Source organism: Ranitomeya variabilis, chromosome 1, assembly GCF_051348905.1.
Source record: "Ranitomeya variabilis isolate aRanVar5 chromosome 1, aRanVar5.hap1, whole genome shotgun sequence".
Taxonomy (NCBI): Eukaryota; Metazoa; Chordata; class Amphibia; order Anura; family Dendrobatidae; genus Ranitomeya; species Ranitomeya variabilis.
This window is the reverse complement of record NC_135232.1, coordinates 505,641,815-505,657,053: the sequence shown is the minus strand read 5'-3', so window position 1 is coordinate 505,657,053 and position 15,239 is coordinate 505,641,815. Positions and strand designations below refer to the sequence as shown.

The 15,239-nt window shown below is 44.8% G+C and overlaps 1 protein-coding gene across 1 annotated transcript in view; it reads right to left on the bottom strand.

Moving 5' to 3' along the window:
* Positions 1 to 15,239, bottom strand: part of CERS1 (ceramide synthase 1) — a 146,186-nt gene that overhangs the window by 54,870 nt on the left and 76,077 nt on the right. Inside the window, exon 3 of the mRNA XM_077252722.1 lies at positions 14,390 to 14,570. Coding sequence (XP_077108837.1) covers positions 14,390 to 14,570 — 181 coding nt within the window. The remainder of the gene's footprint in view (positions 1 to 14,389; positions 14,571 to 15,239) is intronic.

The window sequence follows — 15,239 nt, the reverse complement described above, 5'->3', positions numbered from 1 at the left end:
CTTATTTTGTTAAGTAGTCACATCACGTATGTAGTCCTAACAATACATGACACTCATTGTTTTTAAAACGTTTTTACTGCTCAAAGCATATATATAGTAGCCACAAACATATTCACATCATATGTAATTGCAGGTATATTAACCAGAGCAAACAATAAAGCATAACACGCCAAGGGCACAAATAACATTACACCCAAAACAGCGTAAATGACAGCCAAATAACTATTAAAAAAAATTACAGGTTCTGGTAGGTTGGGGGTGGTGACGGCGGGTGGCCAGCATGTGCGGAACTTGGCCTAGGTGGTTGACCAACCTGACTGTCAACCTGTGGTATGCCAGATATATATGAAGGATTGTGTTGCAAGGATCTATCCTGTGTCTGAGGTAAAAATTGCTGTTGAGGGTAGAAGTGCATTAACTCCTGTGTACTGGATTGACCCATTTGGTCATACTCCCCAATATGGCCATGTCGAGCAGACACATAGTTACATAGTTACATAGTTATTAAGGTTGAAAGAAGACTGTAAGTCCATCTAGTTCAACCCATAGCCTAACCTAACATGCCCTAACATGTTGATCCAGGGGAAGGCAAAAAAACCCCATGTGGCAAAGAGTAACTCCACCATGGGGAAAAAAATTCCTTCCCGACTCCACATACGGCAATCAGACTAGTTCCCTGGATCAACGCCTTATCAAGGAATCTAGTGTATATACCCTGTAACATTATACTTTTCCAGAAAGGTATCCAGTCCCCTCTTAAATTTAATTAATGAATCACTCATTACAACATCATACGGCAGAGAGTTCCATAGTCTCACTGCTCTTACAGTAAAGAATCCGCGTCTGTTATTATGCTTAAACCTTCTTTCCTCCAGACGTAGAGGATGCCCCCTTGTCCCTGTCTCAGGTCTATGATTAAAAAGATCATCAGAAAGGTCTTTGTACTGTCCCCTCATATATTTATACATTAACATAAGATCACCCCTTAGTCTTCGTTTTTCCAAACTAAATAGCCCCAAGTGTAATAACCTATCTTGGTATTGCAGACCCCTCAGTCCTCTAATAACCTTGGTCGCTCTTCTCTGCACCCGCTCCAGTTCAGCTATGTCTTTCTTATACACCGGAGACCAGAACTGTGCACAGTATTCTAAGTGTGGTCAAACTAGTGACTTGTATAGAGGTAAAATTATGTTCTCCTCATGAGCATCTATGCCTCTTTTAATACATCCCATTATTTTATTTGCCTTTGTAGCAGCTGCCTGACACTGGCCACTGAATATGAGTTTGTCATCCACCCATACACCCAGGTCTTTTTCATTGACGGTTTTGCCCAGAGTTTTAGAATTAAGCACATAGTTATACATCTTATTACTTCTACCCAAGTGCATGACCTTACATTTATCCCCATTAAAGCTCATTTGCCATTTATCAGCCCAAGCTTCTAGTTTACATAAATCATCCTGTAATATAAAATTGTCCTCCCCTGTATTGATTACCCTGCAGAGTTTAGTGTCATCTGCAAATATTGAAATTCTACTCTGAATGCCCCCTACAAGGTCATTAATAAATATGTTAAAAAGAAGAGGGCCCAATACTGACCCCTGTGGTACCCCACTGCTAACCGCGACCCAGTCCGAGTGTGCTCCATTAATAACCACCCTTTGTTTCCTATCCCTGAGCCAGCTCTCAACCCACTTACACATATTTTCCCCTATCCCCATTACTCTCATTTTATGTAACAACCTTTTGTGTGGCACCGTATCAAAAGCTTTGGAAAAGTCCATATACACTACGTCCACTGGGTTCCCTTGGTCCAGTCCGGAACTTACCTCTTCATAGAAGCTGATCAAATTAGTCTGACATGAACGGTCCCTAGTGAACCCGTGCTGATACTGGGTCATAAGGTTATTCCTCTTCAGATACTCCAGCATAGCATCCCTTAGAATGCCCTCCAGGATTTTACCCACAGTAGAGGTTAAACTTACTGGCCTATAATTACCGAGTTCAGTTTTTGCCCCTTTTTTGAATATTGGCACATTTGCTATACGCCAGTCCTGTGGTACAGACCCTGTTATTATGGAGTCTTTAAAGATTAAAAATAATGGTCTATCAATGACTGTACTTAGTTCCTGCAGTACTCGGGGGTGTATCCCATCCGGGCCCGGAGATTTGTCAATTTTAGTTATTTTTAGACGCCGCTGTACTTCCTGCTGGGTTAAGCAGGTGACATTTAATGGGGAATTTTTATCACTAGTCATTTTGTCTGCCATGGGATTTTCTTTTGTAAATACTGATGAAAAAAAGTCATTTAGCATATTGGCTTTTTCCTCATCCTCATCCACCATTTCACCCAGACTATTTTTAAGGGGGCCAACACTGTCATTTTTTAGTTTCTTACTATTTATATAGTTAAAGAATATTTTGGGATTATTTTTACTCTCTCTGGCAATGAGTCTCTCTGTCTCAATCTTTGCTGCCTTGATTTGCTTTTTACAGAATGTATTTAATTTTCTGTATTTATTTAATGCCTCCTCACTACCTACTTCCTTTAATTCTCTAAATGCTTTCTTTTTGTCCCTTATTGCGCCCCTTACAGCTCTATTTAGCCATATTGGTTTCCTCCTATTTCTAGTATGTTTATTCCCATACGGTATATACTGTGCACAGGTCCTATCCAGGATGCTAATAAATGTCTCCCATTTTCTTTGTGTATTTTTGTGTCTCAGGATATCGTCCCAGTTAATTGCACCAAGATCCTCTCTCATCCGTTGGAAATTTGCCCTCCTGAAGTTTAGTGTCCTTGTCACCCCCCTACTACCCATCTTATTAAAGGTTACATGAAAACTTATTATTTTGTGATCACTATTCCCCAAGTGACCCCCAACCCTTATATTTGATATGCGGTCTGGCCTGTTGGTTAATATTAGGTCTAGCAGTGTCCCCCTCCTTGTTGGGTCCTGAACCAGTTGTGAAAGGTAATTGTCTCTCATAGTTGTCAAAAACCGATTACCTTTGCTGGAACTGCAGGTTTCTGTTCCCCAATCTATTTCAGGGTAGTTGAAGTCCCCCATAATAATGACTTCTCCTTGAGTCGCAGCTTCATCTATTTGCTTTACGAGGATATTCTCCATTGCTTCCATTAGTTTTGGAGATTTATAACAAACCCCTATCAGTAATTTATTATTTTTTCCCCCTCCCCTTATCTCCACCCACAGAGACTCTACATTTTCATTAGATTCACCTATATTATCACGCAGGATGGGTTTTAAGGTCGATTTTACATACAGACACACCCCACCCCCTCGCTTATCTGTACGGTCATTTCTGAAAAGGCTATAGCCCTGCAAGTTAACAGCCCAGTCATGGCTCTCATCCAGCCACGTCTCAGATATCCCCACCATGTCATAATTATGCTCCAACAACATTAGTTCTAATTCATCCATTTTGTTGGCGAGGCTTCTGGCATTAGTATACATGCACTTGATGTTACTCTCTGTACCTCTATTCTTTCTTAAATTACTAACTGTTCTAACCCCACCCCCCATGCCACCGCCACCCCCAACTTCCTTATTTGTGCCCAGGTCTCTATCTGCACTATCTTCCCCTCCTATAAAATGAATACCCTCCCCCCCAATCCCTAGTTTAAACACTCCTCCAACCTTCTAACCATTTTCTCCCCCAGCACAGCTGCACCTTCCCCATTGAGGTGCAGCCCGTCCCTAGCGTAGAGCCTGTAGCCAACTGAGAAGTCAGCCCAGTTCTGCAGGAACCCAAACCCCTCCTTCCTACACCAATTCTTGAGCCACTTATTAACCTCCCTAATCTCCCGTTGTCTCTCTGGCGTGGCACGTGGTACAGGCAGTATTTCGGAAAATACCACGTTGGAGGTCCTTGCTTTCAGCTTGCAGCCTAATTCCCTGAAATCATCTTTAAGGACCTTCCACCTACCTCTAACTTTGTCATTTGTGCCAATGTGCACCATGACCGCTGGGTCCTCACCAGCCCCTCCCAGTAATCTGTCCACCCGATCAGCGATGTGTCGGACTCGAGCGCCAGGTAGGCAGCACACCGTCCGACGATCCCTGTCTTTGTGACAGATTGCCCTATCTGTTCCCCTAAACGTGTGTCTGCTCAAGTGGGCAGATTGGGCAGGTGCTAAATACTAATACACTGGCCTAGGTTGTGTTTGTTGGTGGGTTTGGGCAGGCTGTGGCTGTGGTGCAATACGTGGCGGGGGTGCTGCTGTGACTGGTTGTGTTTGTTCCTGTGGAAGGTCTTGCACTGCAAGAAGGTTGGTATGACATTTGCCAACTTTCTAGGTAGTTAAACACAGGTGTAGGGTTGTTTGGGGGTGTTGCCGCATCTAACACTATTTGTAGACAACCTCTGGGGTATCAGCATACTCAGGATAAGTTGGACAACAACTTTTGGGGTCCAATTTCTCCTGTTACCCTTGGGAAAATACAAAACTGGGGCTAAAAAATATTTTTTGTGGGAAAAAAAAGAATTTTTATTTTCATGGCTCTGCGTTATAAACTGTAGTGAAACACTTGGGGGTTCAAAGCTCTCACAACACATCTAGATGAGTTCCTTAGGGGGTCTACTTTCCAAAATGGTGTCACTAGTGGGGGGTTTCAATGTTTAGGCACCTCAGTGGCTCTCCAAACGCAACATGGCATCCCATCTCAATTCCAGTCAATTTTGCATTGAAAAATCAAATGGCGCTCCTACCCTTCCGAGCTCTGCCATGCGCCCAAACAGTGGTTTACCCCCACATATGAGGTATCAGCGCATTCAGGACAATTTGGACAACAACTTCTGGGGTCCAATTTCTTCTCTTACCCTTGGGAAAATAAAAAATTGGGGGCGAAAAAATCATTTTTGTGAAAAAATGTGATTTTTTATTTTTATGGCTCTGCGTTATAAACTTCTGTGAAGCACTTGGTGGGTCAAAGTGCTCACAACACATCTAGATAAGTTCCTTAGGGGATCTACTTTCCAAAATTGTGTCATTGTGGGGGGTTTCAATGTTTAGGCACATCAGAGGCTCTCCAAACGCAACATGGCGTCCCATCTCAATTCCAGTAAATTTTGCATTGAAAAGTCAAATAGCGCTCCTTCCCTTCCGAGCTCTGCCATGTGCCCAAACAGTGGTTTACCCCCACATATGGGGTATCGGCGTACTCAGGACAAATTGTACAAGAACTTTTGGGGTCCATTTTCTCCTGTTACCCTTGGTAAAATAAAACCAAATTGGAGGTGAAGTAAATTTTTTGTGTAAAAAAGTTAAATGTTCATTTTTATTTAAACATTCCAAAAATTCCTGTGAAACACCTGAAGGGTTAATAACCTTCTTGAATGTGGTTTTGTGCACCTTGAGGGGTGCAGGTTTCAGAATGGTGTCACACTTGGGTATTTTCTATCATATAGACCCCTCAAAATGACTTCAAATGAGATGTGGTCCCTAAAAAAATGGTGTTGTAAAAATGAGAAATTTCTGGTCAACTTTTAACCCTTATAACTCCCTAACAAAAAAAATTGTGTTTCCAAAATTGTGCTGATGTAAAGTAGACATGTGGGAAATGTTACTTATGAAGTATTTTGTGTGACATATCTCTGTGATTTAATTGTATAAAAATTCAAAGTTGGAAAATTGCGAAATTTTCAAAATTTTTGCCAAATTTCCATTTTTTTCACAAATAAACGCAGGTAATATCAAAGAAATTTTACCACTATCATGAAGTACAATATGTCACGAGAAAATAATGTCAGAATCACCGTGATCCGTTGAAGCGTTCCAGAGTTATGACCTCATGAAGGGACAGTGGTCAGAATTGTAAAAATTGGCCTGGTCATTAACGTGCAAACTGCCCTTGGGGGTAAAGGGGTTAATATAGGAAAGGGGTTTTTTTTACGGTTGCAGCAATTAAACTAAGGAATGCTCAACCTCAAGAGATTACAGTACAAGATACTAAGTAAGCATTTAAAAAAAGACAATTTATCTAATAAGAAATGGTACTGAGAGTTCTAAATAATTTAGCAAATAATTGATCGAGAAAGGTTGAACTTGATGGCCTGTGTTATTTTTCAACCTTTATAACTACTACTATATCTGTGGAAAGCCAAAGATTTAGTAGCGTTTTCATGACAACCCTTTAAGAAACTCTGTTCCTAGACTAGCTATTTAGGCAATTCATCAAGCATTATGGCATGCAACTGTTTGAATGTTGCAAAACTAAAGGTTGCACAAATATTTTGTGACTTTTGGCATTCTTTTACGCCAGTCCCAGACAGCTCTGACAACTTTTTGAAAAGTTGGAAAAGCAGAGGGAAGGGCAAAGCATGTCCAAAAAATTCATCATAATTTACACCAGCACATTTCTGATGGTGATGCATGGTGATAGAAAAATACACCCCTTGATAGATTTTGTGCATCTTACTGCAGCACTTCCTTTTGTGAGACTGGTGTACAAAATGTTTGCAGGACTTATGTGTTAAAGGGGTTGTCCTGTCTAAACTGATAAATCTGCAATCAATCTGTGTGACTGCAGACTTATGAATCCTCCCAGCGCACACACTGTGCACTGCAAAGAATCACTGGTTTCTGAGCTGGGAACAGCGATGATGTATGCGTTAAGCATAGTTCTGGCCAGAACCCGACTAGTGGGCAACTTCAGTCCATACACTGACCTACTGTTCTCCCTACACTGCTAATACCTATATCTGTTTTTCACTTTTTCACCTTACTTTTGGTGATATTTCATTTGAGTCCCAGTATTCACTGGGGATTTTCAAACACAACGTCATTAGGAAGATAGTCTATGATCACTTCCCCCTGCTTCTTTTACCCCACCTGAAATTGATCTTCATCAGGGGTTGGCGCTACAGTCTCCTCCTACAGGTTCTTCACCGCCCTCAAAAAGGAATATCATCAGTGGCAGCGCTGCACTCTCTCCCCCAGCTTCAATCACCACGATTGATTCCAGCCATCATCATGGGGTGATGGTGCATTCACTTCTTCCTACTACTTTCACTATTCAGAACATCATCAGGGGGCAACAGGTGAAAGAAGTTGAGCAACATGATCGCAGCACTGCCCCATGATGATGTTCCATTTCAGTGGGGGGGAGGGGGGAGAAGCAGGTGGAAGTGACCAGCAGGTATCCTCCTGATGACATCATATTTGAAAATCCCCAGTGTATAGTGGGACTTAAACAGAACATCACTGGAAGTAAAGTAAAAAAATTATAGGGATTAGTTTTGTAGGGAGAACACTTAAGTGTTCAAGTGAGTAATACGTCTTGTAGCTACCCATTTATATAAAATAAAACATAGTCATCTTAGAAGGCTTGAATGATGGATATTTGTGGATTTTACCACATGGTCATATAAATTCAATAGAATAAATGGAGAAGTTGCAACAATTTGCATATGTGCAATTAACAAATGCTGCAATAAATTGGCAAACAAGTTTATAATACACTAATTGCAATAAATTGATCAGCTATTATTAATCTATAACTGGTCATTTATTGTACTTGTACTTTATATACAGTTTGTACTATATAAAATACAGGTACAATATGGAATTAATGATGCTTTAAAACAATAATAATAATCAACTCATTTTCACCCAGTGATACAAATTAATAGAAGCATAGCTGACATTGTTCATACCGTGCAGCTACAGTAGCTTGTGAAATTGTTCACCCCCTTAGCTTTTTATCTATTTTGTTACATTACAACCTGTGATTAAATATTTTTATAATCCGATTTGTGTGTGATGTGTGAGCAGGAATTGGGATGCAGTAACGGACAGGAGGCAGAGCACGGGTTAACGTTAATTTTTACTTGAACATGGGAATACTTCCACGCAGGGAGGAAAATTCCAGGACAGGGGTATGGCACATGATATGAGTACAATAGGTGTGCAGAGGAAGGTAACAATGGCAATAAGTATAGCAACTGTTCATTAAAAGTTAACCTATCTGTCCGATGGCTTCCTGGCTGCAGAGTACTAAGTTCAAATGGGGGAGCCAACGCGGTTAGCACGTGATGAATCTGGTGTCGTCCTGCAGGCATTGGTGATCCGGCTCCTCGCGGTAACAGTGTGTCCTCGACGTCTTGAGCAGGGTCCTGAGTCCAGGATTCAGGCTGCAGAGTGAAGTGCAGTCTCCAACACTGACGGAACTGAACAAAGCTCGGCAGAAGTAAGCGGGTGAGAGAGGGAACAGTCTCGGTGAGTCACCCGGTTTTTCTTAGATGGCACGTGCGCGGTATTTACTGACCTATAGCGTTGGGTACCTTCAGCAGCGGGAACCAATGGGTAAAAGGTAGTACTCCGGTCACAGTCTCTGTAAGTGGCAGCAGGGATACTATAGCGCAGACCTGCGCTGTCACGGTGCTCAGAGGACGGAGCACCAAACTTCCCCTGCTGCGCGCTGCATGCTCCCGCCAGGTCTGTCTGCTTTTTTCGCGCGCTCAGTCCTTTTTAGCCTAGCTATGCCTTCTGCTGTTGAGTGCAAAGGTCGGTCCGGGTTTCTAAGCTTTCCCCCAGACAACAAAGGTGAGAGTCCCGACAGTTTGGGACCCGGCACAAGAGAGAGAAACGCGGTCCTTCTTCTTTCAGATGCATCAGCACAAGTCTATGTAGGTGAAGTGAGAAAAATACAGGCGTAAATTAAATTTATGAAATCAATTAACTAATTATTGGCATGTACATATGTGTTCACCCGTTTTGCTATGAAGCCCCTAAAAATTTCTGGTGTTAGAAATTAACTTCAGAAGTAACATGCTTAGTGAAAGGACGTCCATCTGTGTGCAATCAAAGTGTCTCATGGTCTGTCGGTATATACACACCTCTTCTGAAAGGCCAAAGATGTAGCAATGCCATTAAGCAAGAAGCACCACTAACCAAACAACACCATGAAGACCAAGAACATCTCCAAACAAGTCAGGATTGGTTAATAATTTTTTTTTCCCAATTTCTGATGATCCCCCAGAGCACATCAAACCTATTATCATCAAACAGAAAGAACATGGTACCACAACAAACCTGCCAAGAGAGAACTGCCCACCCAAACTATCAGCTTGGGCAATAAATTAGAAAGGCAGCACACAGATCAAAGGTAACCCTGATGGAGCAGCAGAGTTCCCAAGCAGAGACTGGAGTATAAATAAGCCATACACTCAATAGAGGTGGCCTTTGTGGAAGAGTGGGCAAAAAAAGCCTTTTCTTACATACAAAAATTATAAGGCTCGTTTTGAGTTTGCCAAAAGGCATGTGCGATATTCTCCAAATGTATGATAAAATGTGCTTTGGTCAGATGAGACCAAAATTTTTGGCCACCAAGGTAAACGCTATGTCTGGTGCCAAACCAACACAACTCATCACCCCAAGAACACCATTCCCACATTGAAAAATGGTGGTGGCAGCATCATACTGTGGGCATGTTTTTCAGGCAGCAGGGACCGGGAAAATGGTCTAACTCGAGGGGAAAATGGATGGTGTAAAATACACGGATACTCTTGAGCAAAGCCTGCTTCTGTCTGTCAGTGATTTCAGACTGGGATGGAGGTTCACCTTCCAACAAGACAATGACCCAAAGCATACTGCTAAAGCAACACTCGAGTGGTTTAAGGGGAAACGTGTAAATGTTTTGGAGTGGCCTATTCAAAGCCCAGATCTTGATCCAATTGAGAATCTGTGGTCAGACTTGAAGATTGCTGTTCACCAGAGGAATCCATCTAACTTGAATAAGCTGAATAAGTTTTGCCTTCAGGAATGCACAAAAATCCCAGTGGCAAGATGTGGACAGCTCATAGAGACTTATGCAAAGCAAATTGCAAATTTAATTGAGGCAAAAGTACTGGAGGGTGAATACTTATGCATATTGAAGTTCACAGATATTTTGTACTATTTGTTGTTTGCTTCACAATAAAAATAAAACAAATGTTCACAGTTGTAGGCATGTTCTTTACATGAACTGATGCAAACTCTAAAAAAAAAACTGTGAAATTCCAGGTTGCGAGGTCGCAAAACACGAAAAATGCCAAGGGGTGAATACTTTCAAAAACCACTGTATATAGGCTGTATTTATGAATTCATAACAAAGTCTGATATATGGGTTCAATAACATGATCATTTCAGTGTTCTTCTGGTTTCTAGATCAACAATCGGACTGACTAATAAAAGAATAGACAGACAGATAGAATGATAGTAAAGACTAAAAAGTGCTTGGATCTGTCTTACAATTCTTGGAGCAAATAGTGGCAGTGCTAAAATGTATGGTGTAAGCAGATTTTCTCACAGTGCTTGTGGTGATCTCATTGACGTCACTGCAGTTCCTCGGACCACTCACAGTGAAGTGAGGGAATGCAGCTTCAATGATAGGTGGTGAACTCTATGACAGTACCGCTCATCACTGTAGCTGTGCTCGCAGCACCTCATTCTGCTATGGTTTTCAGCATGGACGGTCGCATCATGGCACCGTTCGGGTTGAAAACTACATATCGCAGAGATGGATTATGGCATGGGACATTATAGCTTACTAGCTATTGAACCCGTTCTACGCCCGGGTGGCGAGCATTTATATTGGTATATGGTCTCCATCCTGGTATGTGCTGCTCCCATCCTGTCATGTGCTGCTCCATCCTGCGCCCCCATCCTGTTATGTGCTGCTCCACCGTGTCATGTGCTACTCCATCCTGCATCCCCATCCTGTCATGTGCTGCTCCACCGTGTCATGTGCTGCTCCATCCTGTGCCCCCATCCTGTCATGTGCTGCTCCACCGTGTCATGTGCTGCTCCATCCTGCATCCCCATCCTGTTATGTGCTCCCATCCTGCGCCCCCATCCTATCACGTGCTGCTCCATCCTGTGCCCCCATCAGTGCGGGCGGCTGTGCTGAGTGCGGGCGGCTGTGCTGAGTGCAGGCGGCTGTGCTGAGTGCGGGCGGCTGTGCTGAGTGCGGGCGGCTGTGCTGAGTGCGGTCGGCTGTATGTGGCGCGGCTGTGCGTGGCTGTGCTGGGTGCGGGCGGCTGTGGGTGGCTGGGCTGGGTGTGGGCGGCTGTGGGTAGCTATGCTGGGTGCGGTGGCTGTGCTGGGTGCAGCGGCTGTGCGTGGCTGTGGGCGGCTGTGCGTGGCTGTGCTGGGTGCGGCGGCTGTGCTCGGTGCGGTGGCTGTGCGTGGCTGTGCTGGGTGCGGTGGCTGTGCTGGGTGCGGTGGCTGTGCTGGGTGCGGTGGCTGTGGTGGGTGCGGCGGCTGTGGGTGGCTGTGCTGGTTGTGGCGGCTGTGGTCCGCTGTGCTGGGTGCGGTGGCTGTGCGTGGCTGTAGGTGGCTGTGCGTTGCTGTGGGCGGCTGTGCGTGGCTGTGCTGGGTGCGGCGGCTGTGCTGGGTGCGGAGGCTGTGCGCGGCTGTGCTGGGTGCGGTGGCTGTGCTGGGTGCGGTGGCTGTGCTGGGTGCGGTGTCTGTGGTGGGTGCGGCGGCTGTGGTGGGTGCGGCGGCTGTGGGTGGCTGTGCTGGGTGCGGCGGCTGTGGATGGCTGTGCTGGGTGCGGTGGCTGTGCGTGGCTGTGCTGGGTGCGGTGGCTGTGGTGGGTGCGGCGGCTGTGGGTGGCTGTGCTGGGTGCGGTGGCTGTGCTGGGTGCAGCGGCTGTGCGTGGCTGTAGGCGGCTGTGCGTGGCTGTGGGCGGCTGTGCGTGGCTGTGCTGGGTGCGGTGGCTGTGCTGGGTGCAGCGGCTGTGCGTGGCTGTGGGCGGCTGTACGTGGCTGTGCTGGGTGCGGCGGCTGTGCGTGGCTGTGCTGGGTGCGGTGGCTGTGGTGGGTGCGGCGGCTGTGGGTGGCTGTGCTGGGTGCGGCGGCTGTGGACGGCTGTGCTGGGTGCGGTGGCTGTGCTGGGTGCATCGGCTGTGGACGGCTGTGCTGGGTGCGGCGGCTGTCGCCACCTGATTCATTTCCGCCGCCATTTTCTTGGTCCTGCTCCCGGAATCGGCGCCTGCGCAGTCCGCGCTTTCCGGCGCCATTTTCTTGAAGACACACTGCAATGTGTCTTCAAGAAAATGGCGCCGGAAAGTGCGGACTGCGCAGGCGCCGATTCCGGGAGCAGGACCAAGAAAATGGCAGCGGAAATGAATCAGGTGGTGTAAGTAACAAATAGCTGTGGCATGAAGTGCCACAGCCTCATGGCACAGCAATTTGTTACTTGCGCTACCTCATTCATTTCCGGCGCCATTTTCTGTGTCCTCCTGGTGCCGGAATCGGCGCCTGCGCAGTCCGCGCTTTCCGGCGCCATTTTCTTGAAGACACACTGCAATGTGTCTTCAATAAAATGGCGCCGGAAAGCGCGGACTGCGCAGGCGCCGATTCCGGGAGCAGGGGGACATTCATGGCCCGGAATCGCGTCGGTGGAACGGGACAGGTAAGTATACTCACCCTCCGCCTCCTGGCTCGTCCCTGCTTCTCCGTTGGAGATCGCGGTGTGCGTTCAGCGCTTACGCATACCGCGATCTCCTGGGAGCGTCGCTCTGTGGGGTCCAGACTGCGCCGGCGCTTGCGCTTGCGCAGTCTATAAAGGCTTCGGACAGAGTGACGCTCCCAGCGTTATATTATAGATCTGCTCTTTGGACAGGTGAGGGATATAGTTGTTTATTATTTTTGTTTTTTTACAGGGGACATAGACATTGGTGGATTACGCGGAAGGTGAGTATTTTTGTTGTTTATTATTTTACGTTTTTTACAGAGGACAAGGGCTTCAATGGAATAGGCACAAGGTGAGTATAACAGTGTTTTTCTTATTTTTAAATAAATGTGGAAAACAGGGTGTTGATTTTTATTTCAAATAAAGGACTTTATTCTGGCTGTGTCTTTTTTACAATATGACTATGGGGTTAGTAATGAGGGCGTCTTCCAAACGCCTCTCCATTACTAACCTCTGGGCTTGATGTCACCTGCCATTGCCACAGGGCAAGTGGGAATAGTGAGGCTAAGCACCAGATTTGGCACATCTTATGGATGTGCCATTTCTGGGGCAGCTGAGGGCTGATGTTTGTAGCCTGGGGAGAGGTAATATCTCTGACTTCTTCCCAGGCTATTAATATCAACCCACAGCTGTTTAGTCTTTGCTGGTTTGAATTTATAGAGGGACCCTATGTCATTTTTTCTGGGGTCTCCTGTAAATTAACCAGTAAAGGCTACGCAAACAGCTGTGACCGGTATTTAATAGCCTGGGATATTGTCCCAGATTAACATCAGCCCCCAGGCGTGTTCTTTCCCTCTGCTGGTCATAAAATTTGTGTGGGAGCCCATGCCGTTTTTTTTTTAATTTAGTTACCCATGCCGTTTTTTATTTATTTAATTATTTTACACAGAAGTTACACAGCTGCTGCTGAATAGAACTCCCATCATTGTCTCATGTCACGCTGATCTCTGCAATGGTGAGAGCTGCTTTCAGCAGTCGACTGGCACCTGGAAACAGTACGAACTGTGCCGATTCTTCCCAGGTGCCGGTATATGTCACATTGATGACACACAGATGCCATTCATGTGTCATCACTGTGTATGTGTAATGCTGAAGAAAATAATGGATGGCACTCACCAATGCGGTTTTCATAGACGCTGTGCGGCTCAGGCACCACGGGAGACATGTGCAAGGTACACTGAAGCACGAAAAAGCTGTAGTCCGTTCCTTGCACATGTCTCCCGTGCCTGAGCCGCAGAGCATCTAATAAAGCCGCATTGGTGAGTGCCATCCATTATTTTCTTCGGCATTATGGATTTCCTGCATGTTTTTTTCATATGGATTGAGAACCTACAGCGGTGGTTTTGGAGGCTATATGGCGTTTGTAAATTAAGTGTGGTTAACCTCATTTCATTACTTTAAGGCAGTGTTTCTCAACTCCAGTCCTCAAGACCCCACAACAGGTCATGTTTTCAGGATTTCCTTTGTATTGCACAGGTGATAATTTCATCACCTGCTCAAGCATTAGTTCTATCACCTATGCAATACTAAGGAAATCCTGAAAACATGACCTGCTGTGGGTCTTGAGGACTGGAGTTGAGAAACACTGCTTTAAGGTAAAGGCGACGCAGTGGCGCCAAACACTTTTCTGCTGTTGGCTCAGCGTGTATGTGTGCAGCACGCATTTTGTCCGTGCTGCACAAATAAAACTGACATGTCTGCAAGTTTTTCACATGTGCGCACCACCATTGAATACAATGGGTCTGCGTATGTTCGTATTTACGGTCCTTAAAAAACGGAACGAATACTGACATAAGAAACGGACATGTGAAGGAGGCCTTAGATAGTCCCAATAGTCCAGAAAATCCAAATGTCTTGTCTGTAAATTCAACCAAATCCTCATTTAATATCTAAATATGACATGGGACTTACCGGAAAGCATATGAAAAAGAAATTAGAGTGAAAGTGACCACATGATGCACTATCATTACAATGGAGTCTTTTCTCCATGCGTCCATATACAAAGTAGCGTAAGTAGAATGTGCATAGAAACTGCCTTGGATTAGATATACAAGTGCAATTTCCTTGGGGACAGTTACTCTCGACTTCCAACCTAAACTCCGTCAAAGAGAAAACATAAATGTGTCATATAACTTAATAAAGGCCAATTAGTTGTAATTTATAGTTGAAAGGTAATGAATGGAAAACGAGATAACACAGAAACATTCACAGGACATAACTATTCACAAATGTGCCATGTTTAATCCATCTTTTACCCTTCCTTTTAGGAAAGTCATGGATTTCACATCTGAAAATGGAAAATGGATTGCCCCTCAGCTATGGGCTTCCTATTCTATCAATGACAGCTGTAGATATTAAAGTTCCATATACACCAGCCGACAGACGGAATTGAAGTACCACCGATCTGCTACTTGCTGGTTGGCGATGGTTTATTTGCCTGCATACACTGCATGATCACTGATAAATTGTTTAGTTGGTATAAGCTGACATTGTTCTTGGCAGCACAATTTTAGGCAAACTATAGGTTGGGTGATCAGCAGCCTGTTTAGACTGCACGATTATTATGAAATGATTGTTCCTAGGAGTGAACGTTAACAATAACCTTGCAGAATAAGGACACATTTACTTAAATTCTAATTAGGGCTGAAGAGGATGCGGTTTGAACCTCCCATTTACTATTCAGGAGGATAAGTGCGGTGGGATGCAATAGGGAATGCATTATTTGAAATCCACAGTAAAGTAGGTTTAATAGTAAATTATA